Source organism: Anabrus simplex, chromosome 2, assembly GCF_040414725.1.
Source record: "Anabrus simplex isolate iqAnaSimp1 chromosome 2, ASM4041472v1, whole genome shotgun sequence".
Lineage (NCBI taxonomy): Eukaryota > Metazoa > Arthropoda > Insecta > Orthoptera > Tettigoniidae > Anabrus > Anabrus simplex.
The window spans coordinates 1,159,383,292-1,159,407,195 of NC_090266.1; the positions used below are offsets into that span (position 1 = coordinate 1,159,383,292).

General features: G+C 39.4%; 1 protein-coding gene across 2 annotated transcripts in view; it reads left to right on the top strand.

Annotated features, from left to right (window-relative positions):
- l(2)k01209 (lethal (2) k01209) overlaps nt 1-23,904 on the top strand; it is a 331,401-nt gene that overhangs the window by 148,759 nt on the left and 158,738 nt on the right. The window contains exons 1-3 of one of the 2 annotated variants that reach the window (XM_067139777.2): nt 3,133-3,185; nt 3,499-3,635; nt 3,739-3,909. In XM_067139777.2, coding sequence (XP_066995878.1) covers nt 3,133-3,185; nt 3,499-3,635; nt 3,739-3,909 — 361 coding nt within the window. Of the gene's footprint in view, nt 1-3,132; nt 3,186-3,498; nt 3,636-3,738; nt 3,910-23,904 lie in introns of those variants that run through there. The other variant, XM_067139775.2, reaches the window with a different exon arrangement.

Consider the following 23,904-nt stretch of genomic DNA (forward strand, 5'->3'; position numbering starts at 1 on the left):
TGTTTTCCCAGAATGTGTAGTTGAAATAAACATAATTAAAATACATAATAAAGTTGAAATAAAATCAGCAGTATTAAGAATGTCAAAGACCTTCATGCCTCTCTTAACTAGACACGCAAACCCTTGCACATTCCATTCCTCCTACCTTATTTTACTTGACCCACTCTAGGTTGCTGAGTCCAGACTTACGTTACATTCTGCCATTGCGTATTCATGCTCACGTATGCTCACGTTGCAATTTTATCCTTGTCAGCCATGCTTAATCAATTTAAATACCAAGCCATACTCCACCTGAAATTTGTCATCACGTCCACCAAACCAAAGTTTACAAACAAACACCAATTCTCTGTTCACATCCCTCTCAACACTTAAACAAACACCACTTCTCAGTTCTCGTCCCTCTCAACACTTAAAATCTGCCATTGAAAAGTACCACCACTTCTCCATCTCCAAATTTCATATCACATTGAATACCAAACCACCTTCATTTACAACTTACTCATGAGTGCACCACTACTTCTCATACCTTTCCAACACCACATTTCAACATATACCACCTCTATTTCCAACACCACCTTTCATCTCTAGCACACACTCATCTACCATACTCAATTTACCATACACTCATACTCATCCTAATACCCATCATAATTACCTACCGAAAACTCCATCTTCCACCAAACCAAAATTTACAAATAGCCAAATTACACTACTACATCTTCATACTTTTCCAACACCACATTTCAACATCTACAAATACCACCCACTCATATACCATCACATTAAATACAACTTACGCATGAGTGCACCACCATTTCTCCATACCTTTCCAACACCACATTTCAGCATATACCACCTCTACTTCCAACACCACATTTCAGCCCTAGCACACACTCGTCTACCATCAAATAAATCTCCATCTACAAATACCACACACTCATACACCATCACAACCTTCAAAATATCACTTCATCTTCACCTACAAATACCAAACACTCATTCCTCAACACTACATTCTTACATCTAACAATCTTTATTTTCACTACTCCCTATACTATTGTTTTTTTTACTTCTAGTGACTACACCCTTCTCATTTCTACCTGAATCCCACATGTCTGTCAGTTTTCTATAGTTTCCTGTTTCTCTGTCACCTCTTTTGGCCGCCGCTTCATCACCATCTTCACTCTGTTGTGTCCTTTTGCCTCCACCTTCAGCTCCCATCATCTCCGTTAATCTTCTGCCCTTGCCTCTTTCCCAACTCCTATTGAGACATCTTCCGGTTGCCTCTGACGTCACCTTTTTACCCGTCACTTCCTTTACGTCACTGCTTTCACTCCTCTGCCTTTCTTCTTCACTGCTTATGGTCACCCTTTCACTTGTCGCCTCTTCCTGAACTTCTTCACTGTTAATGGTTACATTTTCACTTAGCGCCTCTCTCTGACCCTCTTCACACATTACACTGTTACTGTTATCTCTCCTCACTTCCCCACCTCTCGTTGCACTGCTCATTTTTTCTTCGTCTTTTTTAATCTTCATTTCTAAGTCCAGCAGTCTATTCACAGACCAGTTCCTCTTCCAATTTCTGCCTGATACCACTAGCTCTTGTCCTTTAATAGTAGCTCTCAGTCCTTGATTTATCGCACGTATCTTGTGTTTTCTGAGTATTTTCTCATTCCTAATAGCCTCCCATCCCACGTCTCTCTTGATCCATATTTTTTCTCTCTGCATGTTACTCGAATTGCCTATCACAGCATCAGCCATCAACGTAGAAAACAGTTCTACTTTGATAGGCCTGTTGCCCCTAGTTCTTCCCACTCTCTGTACGTCATCTATGTCCACTTCGCTAAAGTTAAGTTTCAATTTCCCCTGTATTAAGTCGACTACTTTGTAAATTGTACGTACTTTGTCTTCTCTCACCTCCTCAGGCACCCCATAAATAAATAAGCACTTCTTCCTGCGATTCAATGTATTGGCATTCACTTCCGCTTTCAATTTCAAGGTCTCCTCTTCCAGTCGTCCTATTCTTTCTCTTAATATTGCCACTTCCTCGTCGTTCTTTCTCACTTGTGATGTTATATCGTCCGTCATTTCTCGCAGCCATAACTTCATTTTTCCAAACTCCCTGGTTTGTTCTTGGATCATATTCTTAATTTGCTCAAAGGGGCACACTTCTACCACCGTCTCTTTTACCCATTTTTTGAATTCTTCTATGTCTTCCCATCCCTCATTTCCACTAGATGTCGGGCCTGGGTTCGGCTCTACACCTCCAATCAGTAGCAACATTATAACCACCGCCGCTGTTAACACTACTTCTCCTTTGATTACCAAATCCACTTTACACCCACCTGAATTTACTTCTTCTTTCTTGATTCTCCTCTGCCATCCTCCAATAGCCGCCCTGTATTGATCTACTCCAATCATTGTTGTCAAACTCCTCACAAGCTTCCTGCACTCAGCACTCACTCCTTACTCCCACTCCCGAGCTCTCTACTCATGCGTCCGCTCTCCTTCGTGGCTTAAGCTGAACTGCTTGCATGCGCACATTGGAAGCGGTTCATAGTGCGCGCCTGTCTTCAGGCTCTTGTTGTCTTCAACGCCCAATCCATATCTTGCTACTAATTCTCTTTGATATCTAGGGAGTAGAAGAAGTAACGCTGAGCGTCTCTCCTCACTCAATAGTTTGCGAGAAATTTTTACTTCTTGAATCATCCGATTACTCTCAAAGGTATACAGAGAAACTGATCTCAACTTGACTTTAAATGACGACTGTATTATTTTTCATAAATGAACATATTACGAAGGAGAATGATGCTCGCACAAACAGTATTGTCTGTTAAAAGTTGTGCAGTCAACATTTTAACAGAGTTTTGCTATGGAGTTGGAGCAGTTATTTGATCTGCGCGGTTGGCCACCGTCCCGTTATGTTTAAAAGGTATTTCTAAACTAGAAAGATACTCTGTAACATTTTGTTTAGAAAGCCAGGAATATGTGGATATTACTGCTAGTAAATGTCTCAGTTTTGTTCCATTGTGTCTCAAGTACTTTGTTTATTATGCGTTTTATTCTGGGGGTAAAGTTAGGCTTTGTGAGCTGCGTTTTGGCAGTAGTGATTTCGCGTGTCATTTCTAAGCTATGGCAGCGAGACTGCAGGTTTTTGATCCTCCTAGTTCGGCAAGTTCGGAAAGGTACTTATTTTTGGTGATAAATTGCGCGGCGGTGAGATAAGTGATTTTTCTTGTGTTTTCTGGAGCTGTCTGGTTCGTTTTACGGGCGACTTTAATTATTACTTGGAACGATTGCCGCTGATCGTAGTGAGCGGCAAGACGTGCACATGGGCTGTGATAAAATGTCATTGGCTCGCGTATCGTTTTGTTTGATTCATCCTACAATATTGTTGATTATGGGTCCGCTACTTTTTTCTTTCGTATACATACTAGTGAAGTTGTAGTCGTCGTTAGCATCCATACAGTGTTATGTGAATTAATATTCTCTTTCCAGTGATTGTGGTGATTGTGAATCGGTTGATCAGGTCTTTTATCAAGAAGATATTCCTGAGGATGACGTGGGTAGAGGGGATGGTTGCTCTCTTCCTCAGACACCTCCACCAGCTCCTTCACCTAGGCCTCCTTCTACAGGTATTGTGATATTGCACCTGGTGTACCCTCTTTTCTTGATTTCTTCATCCATGACTGTTAAATTGTCATATCCTGGACATACTAATTGAACCAAACTTTTCAGGTTCTCAAAAATCACCCCGAACAAAACGTCAAAGAACTACATCCATATCACAGTCTTCGAAGAAAGTATCTGCCGAATCTATTCTACGAAGTCACAACCGCACAATATATACTGCTGGACGCCCACCATGGTACAATTCAGCTGGTCAGCAAGTTGAGCCCTTCGTGATCGGTAAGTTAATTTTAAGAACTTTTCATATTAGATTATATCAATCAATCAATCAATCAATCAATCAATCAATACTGATCTGCATTTGGGACAGTCGCCCAGATGGCAGATCCCCTATCTGTTGTTTTCCTAGCCTTTTCTTAAATGATTTCAGAAAAATTGGATATTTATTGAACATCTCCGTTGGTAAGTTAATCCAATCCCTAACTCCCTTTCCTATTAACAAACATTTGCCCCAATTTTTCCTCTTGAATTCCAACTGGATCTTCATATTGCGATCTTTCCTACTTTCAAAGACACCACTCAAACTTATTTGTCTACTAATGTCATTCCACGCCATCTCTCCGTTGACAGCTTGAAACATACAATGATCCAACAGATATTAAAAGTCCTCTTTATGAACAATTACCAATCCTATTCCATCAGTTAAATCCTCAAGATAATATTTTATGTAAGGTTTTAAAAACAAAAACAATAAACACTCCTATCAGGCCGATAAACACATCACGTCCCTCTTCCCTACCAGACGCAAGCATCTCCCCCTCATGCGCAATCCGCACGCCAATAGCCCATCCTTCACAAGGCCACTCCCCTCCACCAGGACGACACACATACAATACGCGTAGCAGAACATCGGCGACCACCAGTACTCGCACATCAAGGTAACATTCAAGTGGGCAAAAGGTAAGTGTCAACACAACACCACTTATAATTTTTCCGGTTACCCTCTCCCATTTTGTTTCTTATATTTTTAATCCAGTTAATTTTAACTTCTCCCTTTACAGAGCTTATATACACCCGACATAGTGATATCACAACTGTCCCACAGCCGGTTCTCGTTTTTTGATCAACAAGCCAACATTAGAATGCCACAACATCGAAGCAACACGCCAACACCACAATATTAGTGTATACAAAGATAGTTAATGACACTATTACAATTTTAATGCACCACGAAATATATTACTCAGTATTAAGCCTTCAGTCGAGAATACAACAATAAAATAACTTCTACCTTTGAAATTTGCAACACCAAATTTATCAACCTTTGAATGAGAATAGATCTGAGCATATAGTTAAATAATATGTCAAAACTTTACGTGTTGGAAAGTATTTCCTTTTTAAATCTTTTTTATTAGACCTTTAGCATATTAATTATTATACATTTTTGTAACGCTACTCTTTTGTCACAAATCACCCGGAACAAATTGTGCTCCTCTTTGGATTTTTTCCAGTTCTTGAATCAAGTAGGCCTAATCCTGATGAGGAATTCCTTAAATAACGACTATACATCATGTTAATGTTTTAAATTATAAGCATTTTTAGATTATATCACAGCTAAACAGGTACCTGTTTGTGGGTATTGAGACGATAAGGCTGATGATGCCCTTTAAAAGGGGCGAAACATGTCCCATGTTCATAGTTCAATGAGGAAAGAACATTAATCTTATGATTGATTGTATTAAATAGGTGGAAAATAACACGCAGTAAAATTTTACACATTTAAAAGAACATACTACTTAATCAAACAGCTCGTCTTCTTCCTCTTAAGTCTTCCCAGCCCAAACTTTGCAACATTTTTCTAACACTACTCTTTTGTCACAAATCATCCAGAACAAATTGAGCTGCTCTTCTTTGGTTTTTTACCAGTTCTTGAATCAAGTAATCCTGATGAGGGTCCTATATACTAGAACCATACTCTAGTTGGGGTCTTACAAGAGACTCATATGTCCTCTCCTTTACATCCTTACTACAACCCCTAAACACCCTCATAACCATGTGCAGAGATCTGTACCCTTTATTTACAATCCCATTTATGTGATTATCCCAATGAAGATCTTTCCTTATATTAGTTAGTAATGTTTTATTTTACCTGGCAGGATTAAGGCCTAGGTACTTACAGTGATCCCCATAAGAGGAACATTCACCTCATCAACGCAGTAATTAAAACTGAGAGAACTTTTCCTATTTGTGAAACTTACAACCTGACTTTTAACCCCGTTTATCATCATACCATTGCCTGCTGTCCATCTCGCAACATTATCGAAGTCATTTTGCAGTTGCTCACAATCTTGTAACTAAATTTATTATTCTATACAGAATAACATTTGCAAAAAGCCTTATCTCTAATTTCACTTCTTTACTCATATCATTGATATAAATAAGAAAACCTAAAGGTCCAATAATACTGCCTTGAGGAATTCCCCTCTTAATTATTACAGGGTCAGATAAAGCTTCCCTACTCTAATTCTCTGAGATCTATTTTCTAGAAATGTAGCAACCCATTCAGTCACTTTTGTCTAGTCCAATTGCACTAATTTTTGCCAGTAGTCTCCCATGATCTACCCTATCAAATGCCTTAGATAGGTCAATTATGATACAGTCCATTTGACCTCCTGAAGGCCATCTGAACGCAGATCCCAATCTCCTACCCACCCATTAGGATCTAGAAATCTCACTCCCAGTTTCCCACATACCCACGCTATAGTCTCATTTAAATCCCCAATCACCCTCCAGTCAGTATCCCTCCTACACAGTATTCCAGTGATAACAATCTCCGCTTCCTTAAACGTCACCCGTGCTGCATTTACCAGATCTCGCACATCCCCATGTTGGTACTTATACCAGCTTGCCTTATGTTGTTGGTACCAACCTGAAACACTACCACCTTCTCCTTCCCCTCCTCCTTCTCTTCTATTTTCTTCAGCATCTGAATCAACCTAATTCCTAGATAACACTCTACCCTAGTTCTCTTTCCTCCACGCACTTTCCTCACATGTCTAACAATGGAATCCGCCATGACCAGAGCCTCAACCCTACCCACCTCGTTTGATCCCCTCCCCTCCTGGTCAACCCTCTTTACTGACAGCTGCAGAAGCTACTTCCTCCTCCCTTTCCTCCCTCCCATGACCCTGTTCCACCTGTCTTTTCCTATCCTCTACTCTACATTTCCCTTCCACCTACTTCCACACTTCTCAGCAGCAGCTCCCTGTTCCTCATCTTCCCTCTGTTGTTCTACCTGCAGTGGCTCGTACCAGTTTCTCACAGACACTTGTCCTGAATTCTGATCCTGAATAGAGCCCTTAGCTGCAATCATTAGACCACCTGTCTTCTTCAATACTCCGCTTTTCCTCCCATCCCTCTTTTACAACTATTGTATCCTGTACATTGTTTGAGGGAGGCCTACCTTCCTTCCTGTCTTCTGAGAGAATCCTAATTATCTCCCTCAAACTCTCCAACTTCTCCTTCATACTCCTTAATGCCTGGCCACACCCACAGTTCCTACACTTGCACTACTTAGCCATTCTTTATGGAAAAATGAAATGAAAGGGAAAAATAAAATAGCCTATACTCCGCACGGCCTTACTTCTAAATTGAAGTTTCGCAAAACAAATGAGCATCACCTTCCCTCTGTTGCCAGCGCGCTACGCCTGCGAGAACAGCTGATGCAATATGACCGCGGTAAACAGCCCTTGTAAATTGTAATACAGTACTCAGAAAAACGAATGAATATGGATTGAAAACAAATTCACAAGAACTACACTTTCTAACAATATCTGGCACTAAAAGAGAATAGATATATTATTAACAATAAAAGAGAATGAGAAAATAACACATCACTAACGGCTAATGGCTGGGACAGAAAGGAGGTTATGGCATACAAAGGGAACACTCTACTGATCTCAGAGTCACTGGAACTGGAACAAACACACTAAATATTAAAGGAAAATGCAAAAGATCGCGAACCGTACCGAATACCATACACGCTGAGCGAGATAGGTTAACCACGTGGCGAACATAATATTAGAGTTGGCAACTAGGTTTCGAGATCGTGCTCTGCCGATATAAATCGATATGAATGGCAGCTTGGGATTGGTTGGATGTCTATGCTTCAGCGCATAACCACCAGACAGAGCCAAAATCTGCTAAAACGTCAATTTAGAAGTAGAGCCGTACGGAGTATAATTATTATGTGAAAAAGAAAAAAGAAAGAAAAGAAATATTGTCTAGGATAGTACACAAAGATCACACGACGATAAGGTAATTAATATACTACTACACTACAATACTACTTAGTTGTACTCTATTTTTACCCTACAACACCCTAACAGTATAAAAACTGCTGTTAATTCCTGAATACCAAAAGGAATACACAAGAATTACACAATTCTAAACTGCAGTTAAGCCTATCTTAATTACAACAGAATTCTAGTAAGAGAGTTTCTACGGATACCTCTACTATAGGCCTACTACACAAATATTTTACAATAATAGAATTAGCACGCTAATTTCTAATAGATATTACTCGTATACTACAGTACACTACAATAATTTTAAACTACATTCAGACGTATCCTAATTGCAATACCGTATGTTACTACTATGTGCAAACAGAAATGACAATTTCAAGTTTAGAATTTTCAAGAACTACTCAAAGTTTACCAACAAAGCTAAATGCTTAGACAGATTATTATTAGTACTATTTTATCTTACTATGCTCTAATAGATACACACGAATATAGCAGCAAGATATGGTACTATCTAAATATAGCCTAGATACCGTATCTATACTAGAATTATCAACTGAAATGTGGTTATATGATTTTTACGGCTGGTGGATTAGGCTACTATTATTTTCCCTACTACGCAGGACGGAGAATGAAAGTGTCCTTAAATGCTGAAAAATAAGAGGTTTTCTATAAGAATCTGTCAAAACTACGCCGGGGGCTTGAACTGCAATATTGATATAGGAATTTGATTATTAAGTTTAACTCGATGAATAAACGAAGGTGCAAAGTACAAAGTATGGCAGGAATACAGTAATCAGCTGATTTTTGTATTTGTTTACACAACTACCATGTGCATGTATTTTTTGATCTCGTCAGAATGGTAGGAATAGGCTAGTGGATCTGTAATTTCATTGTATTCCATAAGCCAATACTGTAAGATCATTTTCTGTGTCCTCAAAGGTAGTCATTTCCAGTCTTACGAGTCTTTCGCTGCCGGGCTGAGTAGCTCCGATGGTAGAGCGCTGGCCTTCTGAGCCCAACTTGGCAGGTTTGATCCTAGCTCAGTCCGGTTGTATTTGAAGGTGCTCAAATACGTCAACCTCGTATCGGTAGATATACTGGCACTTAAAAGAACTCCTGCGAGACAAAATTTGGACACCTCGGCGTCTCCGAAAACCAAAAAAGTAGTGAGTGAAATGTAAAAACAATAGACCTAACATTATTATTCAGGTCTTTTGCTGTTCAAGCATTTGATATCGCCATTCGTTTGTGGTGGTGGTTTTATATAGCCTACTGTATTGTAAGTCTAGTTCTCTATTTTAGTAATTCAGAAGGAGATAGCTGTTTTGTTAAGAATTTGAAATAAATAAATAAATAAATAAATAAATAAATTTGTTTATGGAACTTCAAGTTATTTCTGGGTTAAGAATTTTGCTGGCTAGTTCAGTCTGCTTACAATTGATAAACTTGATCATGGGTTCTATATTGACACTAATATAAACAACTTTATTCCTTAATAGAAAGTACCTGCTTTCGGATCCACCTATTCAGTACTTAATTAAACCATTGAATAAATAGTACATTTGAGAAAAACTGACTCATTTGTGGATAAACTACTCATTGCAACATGTTAGTGGAAGATTATTCCTAAAGGATTAAACAGCAGCAGGTTGAATAATGTACTACAATTGGTTAGGTGATCACATTCTGTACTCAGGAGTAGAGGATAGCATCTTGGCACAGTTGGGTGATATTTAAGAGTGCTAAAACGTGAATGTTTTGTGCCGAGAGCATTACTGGCACAGTAAAGGACATTTTTCAGGATGAAATTCTGATACTTACCTTATTGGGTCTTATGATTATTAATTGTTGAATGATCCTTCAAGGAATAGTCTTATTTAATACAGTTATCTTAATTGCATTCCCTTCTGACTTACAGTGAATTCCAATTCAGTGATTGTGAACTTAGGTCATAGTATGAAATCTGTTAACTTCCAGGTGGAATGGCCTGCTGCATGTGTTATTGGATGGGGCAGTGAGGGATATTTTTGAAAGGGTTGTGAGAACACTTTTTTTCATTCATGTAATAAATCTAATAGAGGATTTTGGAGGTGTTCAGTAAATTCACAAAGGCTTGCAGACTGAATACTGTAAGGCATAATAGGCTTTAATGAAGTATGTATGTTTGTAAAGAATCACTGGCGCGTAAAAGAACTCCTGCGGGACTAAATTCCGGCACCTCGGCGTCTCTGAAGACCGTAAAAGTAATTAGTGGGACGTAAAGCAAATAACATTATTATTATTATTATTATTATTATTATTATTAGTATTATTATTATTATTAGTATTATTAGTATTATTATTATTATTATTATTATTATTATTATTATTATTATTATTGTAAAGAATCAAGTCACATAACTGTAAAGAAGGCACTGGGTAAAGTTCAGTTGTGAGTGAACAAGATGGCTGAGTAAAATTTTCCCTGACTGTGCACCAGGGTGGGAACATATCAGCCAACTTAAACCATCATCACTCATTCTCACCAAGCAACCACAATTCAAAGTTTGGCCAGTGCACGTGAGATTTATGAAATACCAAACAAGTTGGCTGTGCGGTTAGGATTGCACAGCTGTGAGCTTGCATTTGGGAGACAGTGGCTTCAAATCCCACTGTCAGCAGCCCTGAAGATGGTATCCTTTGGTCTCCGACTAGCTACTTTTATGGTTTTCGGAGATGCCAAGGTGCCGAAATTTAGTCCCGCATGAATTATTTTACGTTCCAGTAAATCTACCGATACAAGGCTGATGTATTTGAACACCTTCAAATACAACCGGACTGAGCCAGGATAAAACCTGCCAACTTGAGACCGTAAGGCCAGTGCCTCAACCATTTGAACCACTCAGCTGGCTCAACCAACTCTGTTGAGGTTCAATCCTACAATCAGGAGCATAGAAAGTGAGTTCCTTAATCAACTATACAATGTAGTGCATCTCAGTAAACTGATGCAGTTCCTGCAGATTGTAACCAAACTGAATGCAATCAAATAACTTCTTTCTAGTAGGCACAACTTAGTGTACTTTCAAACATTTATACTGCTTAAGAACCATCAGAAACTCACTGAATTTTCTGGACAACTGGTTTACTTAACATGTCTTTATCTACTAGGCTACCAGAAATCAACAATAGTTTGCATAATGGGTGGTTGATTTCCTGCATACCATGATTTCAGAAAATGCCTGTGAAGACTTTCCTCGTGTTCCTCATTTACTGCTCCAGTGTTTAATAGAATGAAATTCAGGGAACTATTTCATATACCCGTAACACAGTTTGCACTAGTCTGACATAGTTATGTGCTCTAAAATTTCTAAGGAGACAAACAAATATCTTTGTAAGTGTGCCATGTCATGTTGTATTTTTTAAAAATATTTTCTCTGCATTGGGGAGTCTATCCTTGAGCAAATGAGTTATCGTAACTGTACAGATACGTGAACTGATGATATTGTCCTCCATTGAATTTTCTCCCTGTAAGCGGGCCATCATACCCGATCTCCTGCCTCTTTTTTTGTCTGTTTGCTTAACAGTGGTTTTTGAATCAACAAGTAGATGTTTAGTACTGTTTCTTGAGTGCTTATAATTGACTTTCCTTCAAAATCCGTTCTTTGAAAATATCAGCAAGTCTTATCCTATCTCAAACTCTCCCATGACGCAACAGCCCCGAAGGCCCTTGGCCTACCAAGCGACCGCTGCTCATCCTGAAGGTATGCCGATTACGAGGTGTCAGTTGGTCAGTATTCCTCTTCGCTTTCTAGGCAGGGGCCGCTATCTCAGATAGCTCCTCAGTTGTAATCGCATAGGCTGAGTGGACCTCGAAGCCTCCGGGTAGGAGGGAGGCACGCTACCCCTACACCGCGGGCCCAGCCCTTAACTTATCTCGCTCGTGAAAAAAATTGCAGAATATTGTATGCTGTGATTGCATTGTTTTCAACTTCAGAGAATTTCAGATTTTCTCATACTTGGCATTTATGTTCAGAATAATTAACAGCTTTTAGCAGAATGTCCAAACCTTTAATATTCATCATATCTTTCAGTTTCAAGGGGAAGAGTGGAAATATTGATCTCTGGTTCTGCACTGTGGTGATATAGGGATCAGAATGTTTATCATATGTTAAATATAGGTATTCTGACCGAAAGCTAATTTCTGTATGATATATAGGGCTACAGGGATAGGAAAACCTGACAGGTCAGAGAATTCAAATTAAATACTTTTCATTCATGAAAGGTCCTAAATTAATTTTAATTAGCAATAGCAGTCCTGGTTAAAATTTATTCTTCACATACCATCAGAATAGTGAATGGCATTGAAGGATTATCATTGAATTATCCTGTCAAATAATGTGAATGTCTGCACCAGTATTTGTGGAACTTACTCCGTTCAGAGCTGGGTATTTTCATCAAAGTTGGAAAATGGCCTGTTGTAGTTTCAGTTAAGTTTTACTAATCAGCTAAACTGAACATATCATCCCTGGAAAGGCAAAGTATCGTAAGCGACAAAATATGAATTTTACAGGAGATGAAAAAAAAATTATTAGCGAGTCGAATACTTAGAGTTTAGGCTGTTTCTGTTTTTATCTCAGTCCAGAAATAAGTTTCCCACGTTTTTGGCATTTATTAGGTTACGTATTTGTTCAGTTGTACCAAAAAGGAACTTACTTTAAAGTTATTAATTATGAATGTTGCATACGATTGTTTGCCGGTCGTTGTCGAGTGCATTGTTTAACAAAGTGGTCCTCTTACCATAGCTTTTGTAGCGCTTACAATATTTTGGAGGGATTGGTTTGAAGGATTATAAGGCATGAGAATAATAAGATTTTCTTAAATGATTGTATTAAGAAATGTAAACAAAAACAATAGGAAAATTGACTTACTGCACTACAATAAGAGAATGAAAGTGGAAATGACATTGATTACAGTACAATATTTAGAAAAGAACATTTTTATCAGTCCTCCTCATCTGTTTGTTGTAATAGATAACTGTGTTTGGAGTAGTAAGTAACGTTTAGATACTAGTCTTGTGTCACCTGCTAACCTCCTTGATGATATCGCCCATCAGCCGTTAGAAGTATACTCCGTTTCTGCAGCAACTCGCTCACAAATTTATTCACAAGATAACTACTGTCATGTCATGGCGTGTGGCCTCCAGAGAGGCCCGGTGCAGGTCTTTCGCCATAGAAGCTTCCAGTTGAAGCCTAACTCTTTTACAGTACTTCTCAAATAGATACAACCTCCTTGGAAACGAATCCTCTCTCCTAACACAGATCGTAATTTAGATATTGACAGAGTAGTTTTTTGAAGAATGTAAAATTAATGGATTGTGCGTCGAAATCTTAAAAATCCATTACATGCTTTTTCCCTGTGTGTGTTTTTCCTGGTGTACCAAATTAAGTTTCTTCAATCTCGTGCTGTCTCTGTTCTACAATTTTTTAAACACATTTTTGGCTAGGTAGCGGCTGCGACCTTGGGTGAGGTACAGCCCCAGCATTTGCCTCCTGTAAAAATGGAAAACCATCTTCATGGTTGCCGAGTGTCGAATTCAAACCCACTACCTCCCGAATGCAAGCTCACAGCTGCGCGACTATAACCACATGGCCAACATGGTCGGTTAAAATTCTCTTGTCCGCCCTCTACAGCACTTTTGTTGCATCTGCAATTTTCTTGTACTTTCAACAATTCCCTTCTGTACTGTTTTTGTGTTTTATTCTTTCTGTCCTCAGCTTCCCTATTCATAAAACTGTAAACACTGAACAATCTCTTGAGTTTCTCCTCATGTTGTCGCAAACTTCATTTTATAATTTTCAGCAGCATAATTCAGTTCGGGCATGAATGGTTGGAATGTGTACTGACAATGAACCGACTTGTTTAGCTACTGACCGTACTTGCTCAGTCAAGTCGGTCACGAGAAGCAATCCCTTCTCTTCTCTTCCCACCCCTCGTCTGCATTCCACTAGTATACTAGCTGTCAATCAACATGTGAGGCTTCCGAGTAAGAGGCATTCTACCCCTACACAGTGGTGCCAGCTACAAAATAGAAGGAATTTACTTTTTATGGGGCATAACATGCTCAATTCTCCTATGAACAATTATGAAGCAGAATAATGCCGAATACTATGCCGCTACTACAGTGTCCCACTCCCAGCAGGGTCGTGAGACAACTTGCATATTCCGAGAGGCATATTCATAACCTGATGATGTTGTGTAACGGTTCAAATCCCGTTACAAGATAATATGTATATTATTATTATTATTATTATTATTATTATGTCTGTATTATTATTATTTTATCTATGAGATTACTATTATTTTGTTATAATTATTATTTATAATTGAGTGTATGCATATATACGTATATGTGGAATAACACTCCATACATGTACAGTGAGAATTGTTACATATCAGATGTTGGATATGACGTTATATTTTGCACTACTGGCGATTCTGCCAAGTCATTGCTAAGTCATGGCTACGTCATCGTGAGCTTTTAGAATATTCGCTCAGAGACTCAGCCGCCCCGGGGGATTTCACCATTTCATGCAACGGTTTGCCGCGTTGTGGGAGTATGTCATTGTTATTTCTGGAGATTACGTAGCTGTGTCAACCAACGTCTATAAAAGGTGGAAGCACATTGTAGCGTCAGTCATTAGTTAAACGGAAGCTGAACAGTGAAGTAGTCTACTAGATGAAGAGGCCTCAGTCGGTCAGTCAACGAGTGTGAACGAGAGATGGAGAAGACTCAGTGAGCCATTAATTATTGGTCATTGAGAGAGTGAGGCCAAAGGTTGGTCGGTCACTTAGTTGAAGACACGGACGCAAGGGCTTACCATGGAGTCAGAGAGGGCAACCCTGGACCTGCCAAGAGGTAATACCATATTGACTTACAAAGAAGTCAGATGATATGGAGAAGAAGCAGTCACAAGGATGTATCACCAAGTTAGGCGTGACACATCTACAGTAAACACCAGATCAAAGGAATACGTCGTAATTACACTCAAAGTGTTGAAGGTACAATCAAGTGAATCAGTGAGGGAAATATTTCGTATAAATTGTTAAATGTCCGGTCAAGAAGAATTCAAATTCATGCCTAGTTTCTTTCAGTTGCAATATCATAATTTCATATTCTCATCTGTTTTATCGCAACAAGACTCACTATTTTTTGATATATTATTTAAAGAATATATATTGTTCTATCAAACGAATTCATAGTTTTATTTCATTGACAGTAAAATATCTTAACCTCAAAATTAATGGGGAAACCGAACGCCAATCTCCTTTTCCCAGAACTTATATGGTATGTTGTCAAAAGTAAGCTTATTACCCCACACCCTAGAGATAGTCAAGAGTCTCATTCTATTATTGCTGCACTGAGTGGTAGCTGGCGCCCTTCAAATAACGTACGTGTAAGTAAGCAGGTAACAAGTAAGTGTGAGTACAAGGTCCGACGAGTGTGTATTTTATTTAATGAATGTTAATTTTCATAATTTCCATTTTAAATGCAGATACAGTAGAGTCTCGATTATCCGACCTAAACGGGACCTGGAGTACGTCGGATCACCGAAAATGTCGGATAATACAGAATCACTTTGAAAATGAACTAAAACAAACAGGAAGGCTATACTGTATTATGCACGATGTTTTACGGGACTCTATTTATTGACTTATTAATTCAATTGTACAGTAGATGCAGTACTCTTTTCTTACCACGCCTGTAGCCAGGTGCAGACGTCTTGGTTTGGGCTACAAGAGTTTTGATGTCAGCATCTTGAAATTCAGCCCAGTCTCATCACAATTAAAAATCTGATCACCGGTTAATCCTTCAGCAAGAATTATTTCTTGAAATTGTCTTTTAAATTTCACAACATCATCGGATTTAGCTGACAGTTCTTCTCCACAGATATTAAGCTGCCCAGTGCCGTACCGTTTTTTCCCACCGATCAAGCCACCCAGCAATAGCAGTAAAATCAGGGTCCCTTTATTAAACTCCTTCTGGATATACACCGCCATTTCTTGCAGAATGGGGCCAGATATTGACAAGCCCTTTTTCTGGTTTTTAGTGAACCAAAGAAATAGTGCTTCACTTACTTTTTCGTACTCACATTTTTCATTGTTTTTTTTCTTTCTAATTTTCAGTGCATCACTTGTTGCTGTGGTAGAGCACCACTTTTCAATTTATTCCCTCGTATGTTTCCAGTCTCCCACTGTAACACGTCCAACACCATAATCTGAAGCCATTTTTTGGAGAGTTTCCCCTTTGTCCAGTCTCTTTAACCCACTCTACTTGTCTTCCACAGAAACAATCACTTTCTTACGTTTACTCGCCATACTCAGAGAGGATATGAAAACTATAACATCCGCACCCAACCAATACTACATTGCAAAATCCTACCGTATGACTGCTAATGCTTGTCCCACAGACGCACCCTCCACACCCCGTGTCCCAGAATTGCATCCACCTAAAGATCAAATTAAGCCTACCAGTGTCGGATAACACGGAGTGTCGGATAAGCGAAGGTCGGTTGAGCGAGACTCTACTGTATTCAGATTTTTCAAGTTAAATGCAGTTTTATAATAATATTTGTAAATTTAGTCAGCAAGTTAGGAAAGTATCAGTTGTTATATTGTTTTTAAGTTCATGTATGGTGTGAAGATTATTTCTGTAAACTTTATTTTTTAGGGTTCCCACAAATAAAAGTCGCACACAGTAAGATCAGGGAAGCCATAACCCTTTCAATATTATCCTACCATCAAAAACTGCCTCCTTGTCATGCAAGGAATCCTGTGCAGTATGAGCTGTGGCAGAATCCTGTTGGAAACAGCCATATCTTATCTTATTATCTGTCAAAATTTAAAAAAAATGGTGCGGGAATATCTGTGCGGTATCTCTCTGAATTTATGGTATCATTGAAAAATATGGGGCCTAATATCCATTCTGCAGTTACACAAACTCGAGTGACTGACCACCTCATGGCTATGCAGCGAGTCAGCATGAGGTTATAAATACACCGCACGGACCGTGCATGTCAATTGCCATTCCCGCTGGGAGTGGTACAAACTGTATATCGTTCTATAGCATAACTTTGGGTTTAAATAAACTTAAAAGAAAATAGGTTATGATGAAACTGCTCTCTCTTTAAGCAAACTTGTTGATACAGAACAACACACATACAAACATGCACTAACATATTACTGTGTCAGTCCTTATGCCATAGCCTATGTAGCTGGATGTTTTAACAGTTAGTCGTTACCAGAACAGGTAACGAGCCTGTGATCAATAATGTTATTTGTTTTACGTCCCACTAACTACTTTTTTAAGGTCTTCGGAGACGCCGAGGTGCCGGAATTTAGTGCCGCAGGAGTTGTTTTACGTGCCAGTAAATCTACCGACACAGGGCTGTCGTATTTGAGCACCTTCAAATACCACCGGACTGAGCCAGGATCGAACCTGCCTAGTTGGGGTTAGAAGGCCAGCGCCTTAACCGTCTGAGCCACTCAGCCCGGGCCTTTGATCAGTAGACATGCACAGCCCTGAGTCAGCATCGTGGGGAAGAGACTTGCGTCCGCTTGCGCAGGTATTTCTAGCTTGGGCACTGCGGTTACAGCGGGCAGGGTTTGACACTCATGGTTTAGGTCGGAGGTGCTCACCTGGGCGCCCATTGAGTATAGCCCAGTGCAGCCGGGCTGGCGTGACGTAAATGCAGGCAGCCTACGTAGCAAGCATATGTCACATAGAGCGAGAATGTGAACACACTTTGCAGGAAGGCGAGGGGGCATTGACGTTCAGTTGTGATTACGAAGCTCTCCTCCACTCCTCAGTGAAGTGCTGATTGGGATACACTATTTAAAATAAAACTATAATCTCAACAATAAAAACTGACCTTTTCAAGATATTCCGGTTTGATTTATACTGCGCTTGATATAAACAGTCAGATTAATTTTCGTATATTTAATCATTCAAAGATAACTGACGCGTTATAATTTTTGCGTTAACAGTCTACAAAGCTACGATTTAAAATTCCTTGGATGCGAATGACGGTATTTAAATTTTTAAAATTAAAATTTCTGTTTTTCATTAAACAAAAATTAATATAATTACATAATGCAACAATGATTTTGCACAGTGCTGTAGTGTTGTGTGACGTTCCCTGTTCACTGAATTTCTGAAAATAGTATTTAAAATTTAACAGGTGTCCGGAGTTTCATCGCGAGTGAGGACATAGATATTTACTATCCGAGATTAAAGTTCAACAACGTAAATGTATCTAACAAATTGATGTACAGTATGACTTCAAATAAATAACCTCGTTGATTTTATTCCCGGTAAGCATGATTGCATTGTTGGTCAGTTTATCAGATAACTTAAACCCAAACAACCACAAGCCACAGCTTATCCACCTTAACTCTGTATTATATTAGAACTGTTTCTAAAGCACCTCTTAAGATGTAATAGTGAGAATTGTAACTCATTAAGTACATTATAAGAATTTTGTTATTTTCTGCCTCCGTTTCAAACTCTGGTGTCGCAGCAGTGATCGAGAGTAACTGGGAGAACTTCGCCCAACCTTCACGGCCTGTGACGTAACCACATCATCACTATGGTTGAATAGCATAGGCTGCGCTCATCGCCTGCCAGCCCGCCCACTTACAGTGTTGGGCGCCCGTGGGACAGAAATCCCAGCATGAACACTTCTGGTTTGGGTTAATCGTGTGAGTCAGCAACTTGGTAGCGTTTGTGTAGCTGTGAACTTACATTTGGTAGATGGTAGATTTGAATTTTACTATCAAGAGCCCAGAAGGTGGTTTTCCAAGGTTTTATATTTTCAAATCAGGCAAATGCCAAGACTGTAATTATGGCTACAACTGCCAACGTCCCAATTCTAGCCCTTCCCCAGCCCAGCCTCAAAAGCGTGTAGTGTTATTGCAGTGTTAAATTATTTGATCAAAGAAAAAGTTAGATGGAACTCTTGTCAGCAGTTTGGTTCATGCTGGTGGCCTGATTGTAATCACAGCCTCTCCAAAACTTGCAGCCGTTTGGATTTTAATAACATCTAATTCAGTGCCTATTCTAGCCAGAATAATTCCTTTCCTCGCCGCTAGATGGGGGCTAGCTTCATTCCATTCCTGACCCGGTCAATTGACTGCAAACAGGCTGTGGATTTTTTCATCGCCTCTTCTATGAAAATTAGTATTTTTAAGATTAAAGTAGTGTTCATGGAGAGACCTAAGAAGATTAATACCTGATGGGAGATATTACATTGGAATGGATCGAGCATATGAAATACTTTGCTGTATGTGTTTACCCAATGATGCCTGAAGGGTTTTAGTTACCAGTACAGATGAAATATTCTTACATCACTCTTTTCATTGCAACATATAGTGAAAGCTTGGTAGATTTAGAATCTTTCTTTTAAGAAATAACGGTAGGGTATTTCAGTAAAGGTTGCTATCAAAGATGATTCTAATTTAGTTCTTCCAAGTAGTGCCTCTTTAAGCACTATGTGTTTGGATCAGTCTGTTTGTGTATTTGAGATTAGCAAGAATATTTAGCATATACTGCAAAACAATGCCCATATTATTTGTTTAACATATTTTCAAATGCTGTGAATTTTAAGAGATGCTGAGGTGTCATGAGGTTTCTTTACACAGGAGTTCTTTAACGTGTTGGAAGTCAACAATACAGAGTGATTGCCTTTTAACATCCTGAAATGCCTTGGCCAGGATCGAACCTGCTAATTTTGGAACAGAACGATAATGCTTTACTGAGGCTGGTTCCAAGAATGATTAATTGGAACATCTTGCTAGTCTTAGATGCAAAATTATAGACTGGCTTTGTGAACTAGGAGTACAAAAGGTTGGCTTGCTAAACATTTGTTCAAAAATAATTTTAACAGGTCATTTAGGACCAGATATATGTATAAAAAATTTTTTTTTTCTTCATGAATATTCAAAATTAAGACCATTCGCAGGTTTTGGCTTTGCTACTTAACAATTTTAAATGTGATTGTGTATTCGTGTACTCTTATGGGTGTTTGGTGGAATGATCCATTCAAAGATGTCAAATACAGTATTGACAAAAGAAAGGAAATATGAAGTCTGATTGAAGAAAAACCAACCAATTATAAAACAATATATAAAATGAAGGAACCAGATTATAAAAGCTGTAATGTAATTTTTACATTGGTACATTACAGTACTGTAAGCTATACCTTCATTGATTATGGTGAAGGAGAATTTTTTAAAATATATTGGATATATTAAATATATTGAAGAATTAGTCCATGGTCTTAAGAGTTTCTCCTCAACCTGCGTACAACTTGAACGTTTTATACTGTAATGAATAAAACTTCCAAAAATTGAAACAGCTAGTGATCTTGTTAAATTAATAATATGTCTCGCAGTCTCTTGGCATTCCTGTACAACAAAATGATTCCTTCTTACTTTGATTACTGTTTAATTGAATTTTTCAGTACTGTGCTGAGTATTGTTTAATTCAAACTAAAAATACTACACTCATGTTCTTAAAAAACAGAACACCTTGAAAGACTAGAGATAGGAAGTTGATATTCACAGGACATGTTAATTAGTATGTTCTGCAGAAATGATTAGCATTTCAGTCACCTAGGTTCAGCATGTGTCCTGTTGCCTAGAAGGCACTGGGTCCTCCATGGGCACTGATAACTTGTTCCATGCTGGATGGCATCGACGCGTATAAAGCACGAATGGCGCCCTGGGGTATAGCCATCCATCCTGCATTAACCTGATTCCATGGTTCATCTTTGCTGGTTGCCATTGGATCACAGCGCCGCACCCATCGTTTCATCATATCCCACACATTTTCGATTGGCAACAAGTCTGGTGATCGGGCAGGCCAAGGCAACAGTCTGACGTCCTGTGATCACAAGAAGGCATGTGTTTGTGCAGCAACATGTGGTCGTGCATTGTCCACTTGGAGGCTGCCAAAGACAAAGAATACACAAACAACTCCGTTCAAAAATAGAATAAGTATATTATGTGTCAATCTGGCGAGTCTGTCTGGTGAGTATAGGTGGTGTCTGAGTATCAAAAGAGAACCCCTGAGTGCTTTCAGCCCCCAGTCGATGAAATCCTTGGTACTGATGTTAAAGGTCTTCATCAGTTCTATCGTCGTCTTAGGGATTGAAACCTCTCGCACCGATCATGGGACCCCTCACTTCTATGTCGTCCAGTTTGTATTTGTTCTTATAATACGGCACTGTAGGCTGGTAGATAGACTTCTTTTCTTGGTCCATTTCGTCTGGTTGGTCGGAGTGTTTCGAATCTTATTGTGGGGTCTAATATATATCCTTTCTTCCGTTTGATTGCGATCATATCAATCCTTCTCGTGCTGCCTTTTACTCCGATGCCATGGACTTCCTCGTGCACTTGATATCCTTTCTCACGGAGCGTCTGTGCTATGGATGACCTGATGTTGTGATGTCTAGTGTTTAGAAGAGTTTCACTGAAGGCACAGGAACCCAAGACGTGAGGTAATGTTTCAGTCTCACTACATCTTCTGCAGCGGTTACCATCAAGGGACCTTCCTGGTACAGCTCTTACAGGTGCAACGTTACATGCCATTTTCAGTGCATCTCTCCATTCCATGCTAGAAAGGCCATCATGGTTTCTAACCCAGCGGTTTGTAGGAGGGAACTCCTTGTACAGACACACTCCCTGATCTTTACTTCTCAACTGGCACCATTTTTCAAATTCAGATTCTCGTAGTTTGTTTCTGAGTTTCTTGGTGTCATACTCACCGTGTCTGTTCTTCATATCCTCGGTTATACCATTTACGTTTAACTCGGTTAAACATCTGTTAATTTCTTCGTCTAGGTTTCTGGTGGCTTCAATATATCGGTTCTCCTCCCGTTTCAGAATGCTGCAGCTTTTTATATTTTCAGTCAAGGCTTCCCAGCTTGCTCTAAAAACACCTAACCCTTTGTAGCATTTATCTGAGTAAATCATAGAATCCGGAGTGTCAGTAGGAAGGGATAAGATCTCCTTTAGTGTACTCTTAACGAGTTTATCAGCGTCTTCCAGAAATCGCCATGGTATTTTACCTGCAGGAACGCAGATGAACTGGTAAGTCAACGTAGGGCAGACTGAAGAATTTAGAATTGAAAATTTCTGATCCGGATGAAGCCAGAGACAGGATGATAACGAGCTGATTTTCTGCTGAAGGAGTGTCATTGATTTCTTGGGATCAAATAACATGGTATCTGCATAATTTTTATCTATATCATCACTGAACATTGTTTTTCTCTTGACTTTCCCACTGTAATATGTCAATTTTGTATCTTAGTATTTGCATTTTAATTACAAATCAAGTACCTGATTTATGCCTTGAGGTGGTACTGTGACTGATGATGCCCTCAAGAAAGGGTGAAAGATATCTCATATGAAAATAATAATAATAATAATAATAATAATAATAATAAAGTCCTAAATGTTTAAAATTTCTAATGTATTGAATAGGTGACATAAAAGAAAAAAATGTTTAGCATCCTACATATAGAAACTGGATTTGTCTGAAAACACTATCTGCTGCCATTCCTATCCCCAGTGATGTCATTCCATACACCATTGCAGTCTAGCATGTTTATGCACATTAGTCAAAGGTAGGCGGAGAATTGGACGACGTGCCGGTAACCCAGACCGTAATAAATGGTGACGGACTGTCACGCTTGATAGTGTACGATGTGTTACACTGTTGCACCAGAGCCAAGGAGGACGTAGATCTGTCCTGCAATGCCATTCGGATGAGGTGTCTATCTTTTCAGGGGGAAGGGGGGGGTCTGGGTGGTGCGAGCAGACCCATCTCGTCGTGTTCTACGGCCTTCTGTGGACCATTCTGTACACGCCCGTTGCACTGCGGAGACACTGATAAAATCCGCTTATTAGGCCTAAACCAGAACTCCACATTGATTTGATTAACAACTGTCTGCGGATTAAATGAGAAATTCCACTGGCTACTGAAGGCTTCTAAAATGGAGCATGGGGTCAATTGGTAATATATCAGTCATTATTAGCAGATACCCCCTGTGGGTGGGGGGGGCGCAGATGAAGAATACACCCACGTTATCCCCTACCTGTCGTAAGAGACGACTAAAAGGAGCAATGAAGAGGTGATCGAATTAGAACTATGAGACTATTTGTAATTAGTACCTTCACGTGCCGAACACTATGGGTCGCCTTTACTTGCGAGTAGTACCACTATGTTAGGTACACAATAGGTTTGTGATTAGTAGCACAGTGTTAATCAGGATGGGATTTACAGTACCAGTGATTAGTACCACTTCATGCGGAACACCACGGGTCTGGGCGTTGCCTGTGATTAGTACCACTATATGAGCGGCACCGTGGGTCTGCGTTGCTTATGATTAGTACCCACTATGTGAGGAATACCACGGGATAGTACGAGTCCCTGTGACTAGTACACCTATGTGAGGAACACCATTGGTTTGCATTGTATGTAAGTGGCGCCACAATGTGAGAAACACACCATAAGTCTGTGTTACACGTGCATATTACATTACCTGCGAGTAGTACCATAATGTGTGGAATACCACGAGTCTACGCTACTTTTGATTAGTACTGCAACATGACAGATACCATGGTTCTACTTTACTAGCGATAAGTACCATTATAAGGAACCGATGGCCTGGATTTTGGACCCCTTTAGGCAACAAGCATCATCGATTCAGGATTATGCTTTAGAAGCAGTCCCTTGGTCATTGATACTGTTGTTTTACGACAGTTTCTGGGAATGTGGGGCATTGCAGGTTATGGATCCACTGATTGTTTTAATTGTCATTAAATTTCATCTCATTTTGTACCATTAGGGGCCGATGACCTAGATGTTAGGCCCGTTTAAACAACAAGCATCATCATTAATAGCAGATGGGTTAAGCTGGGCTTTGCT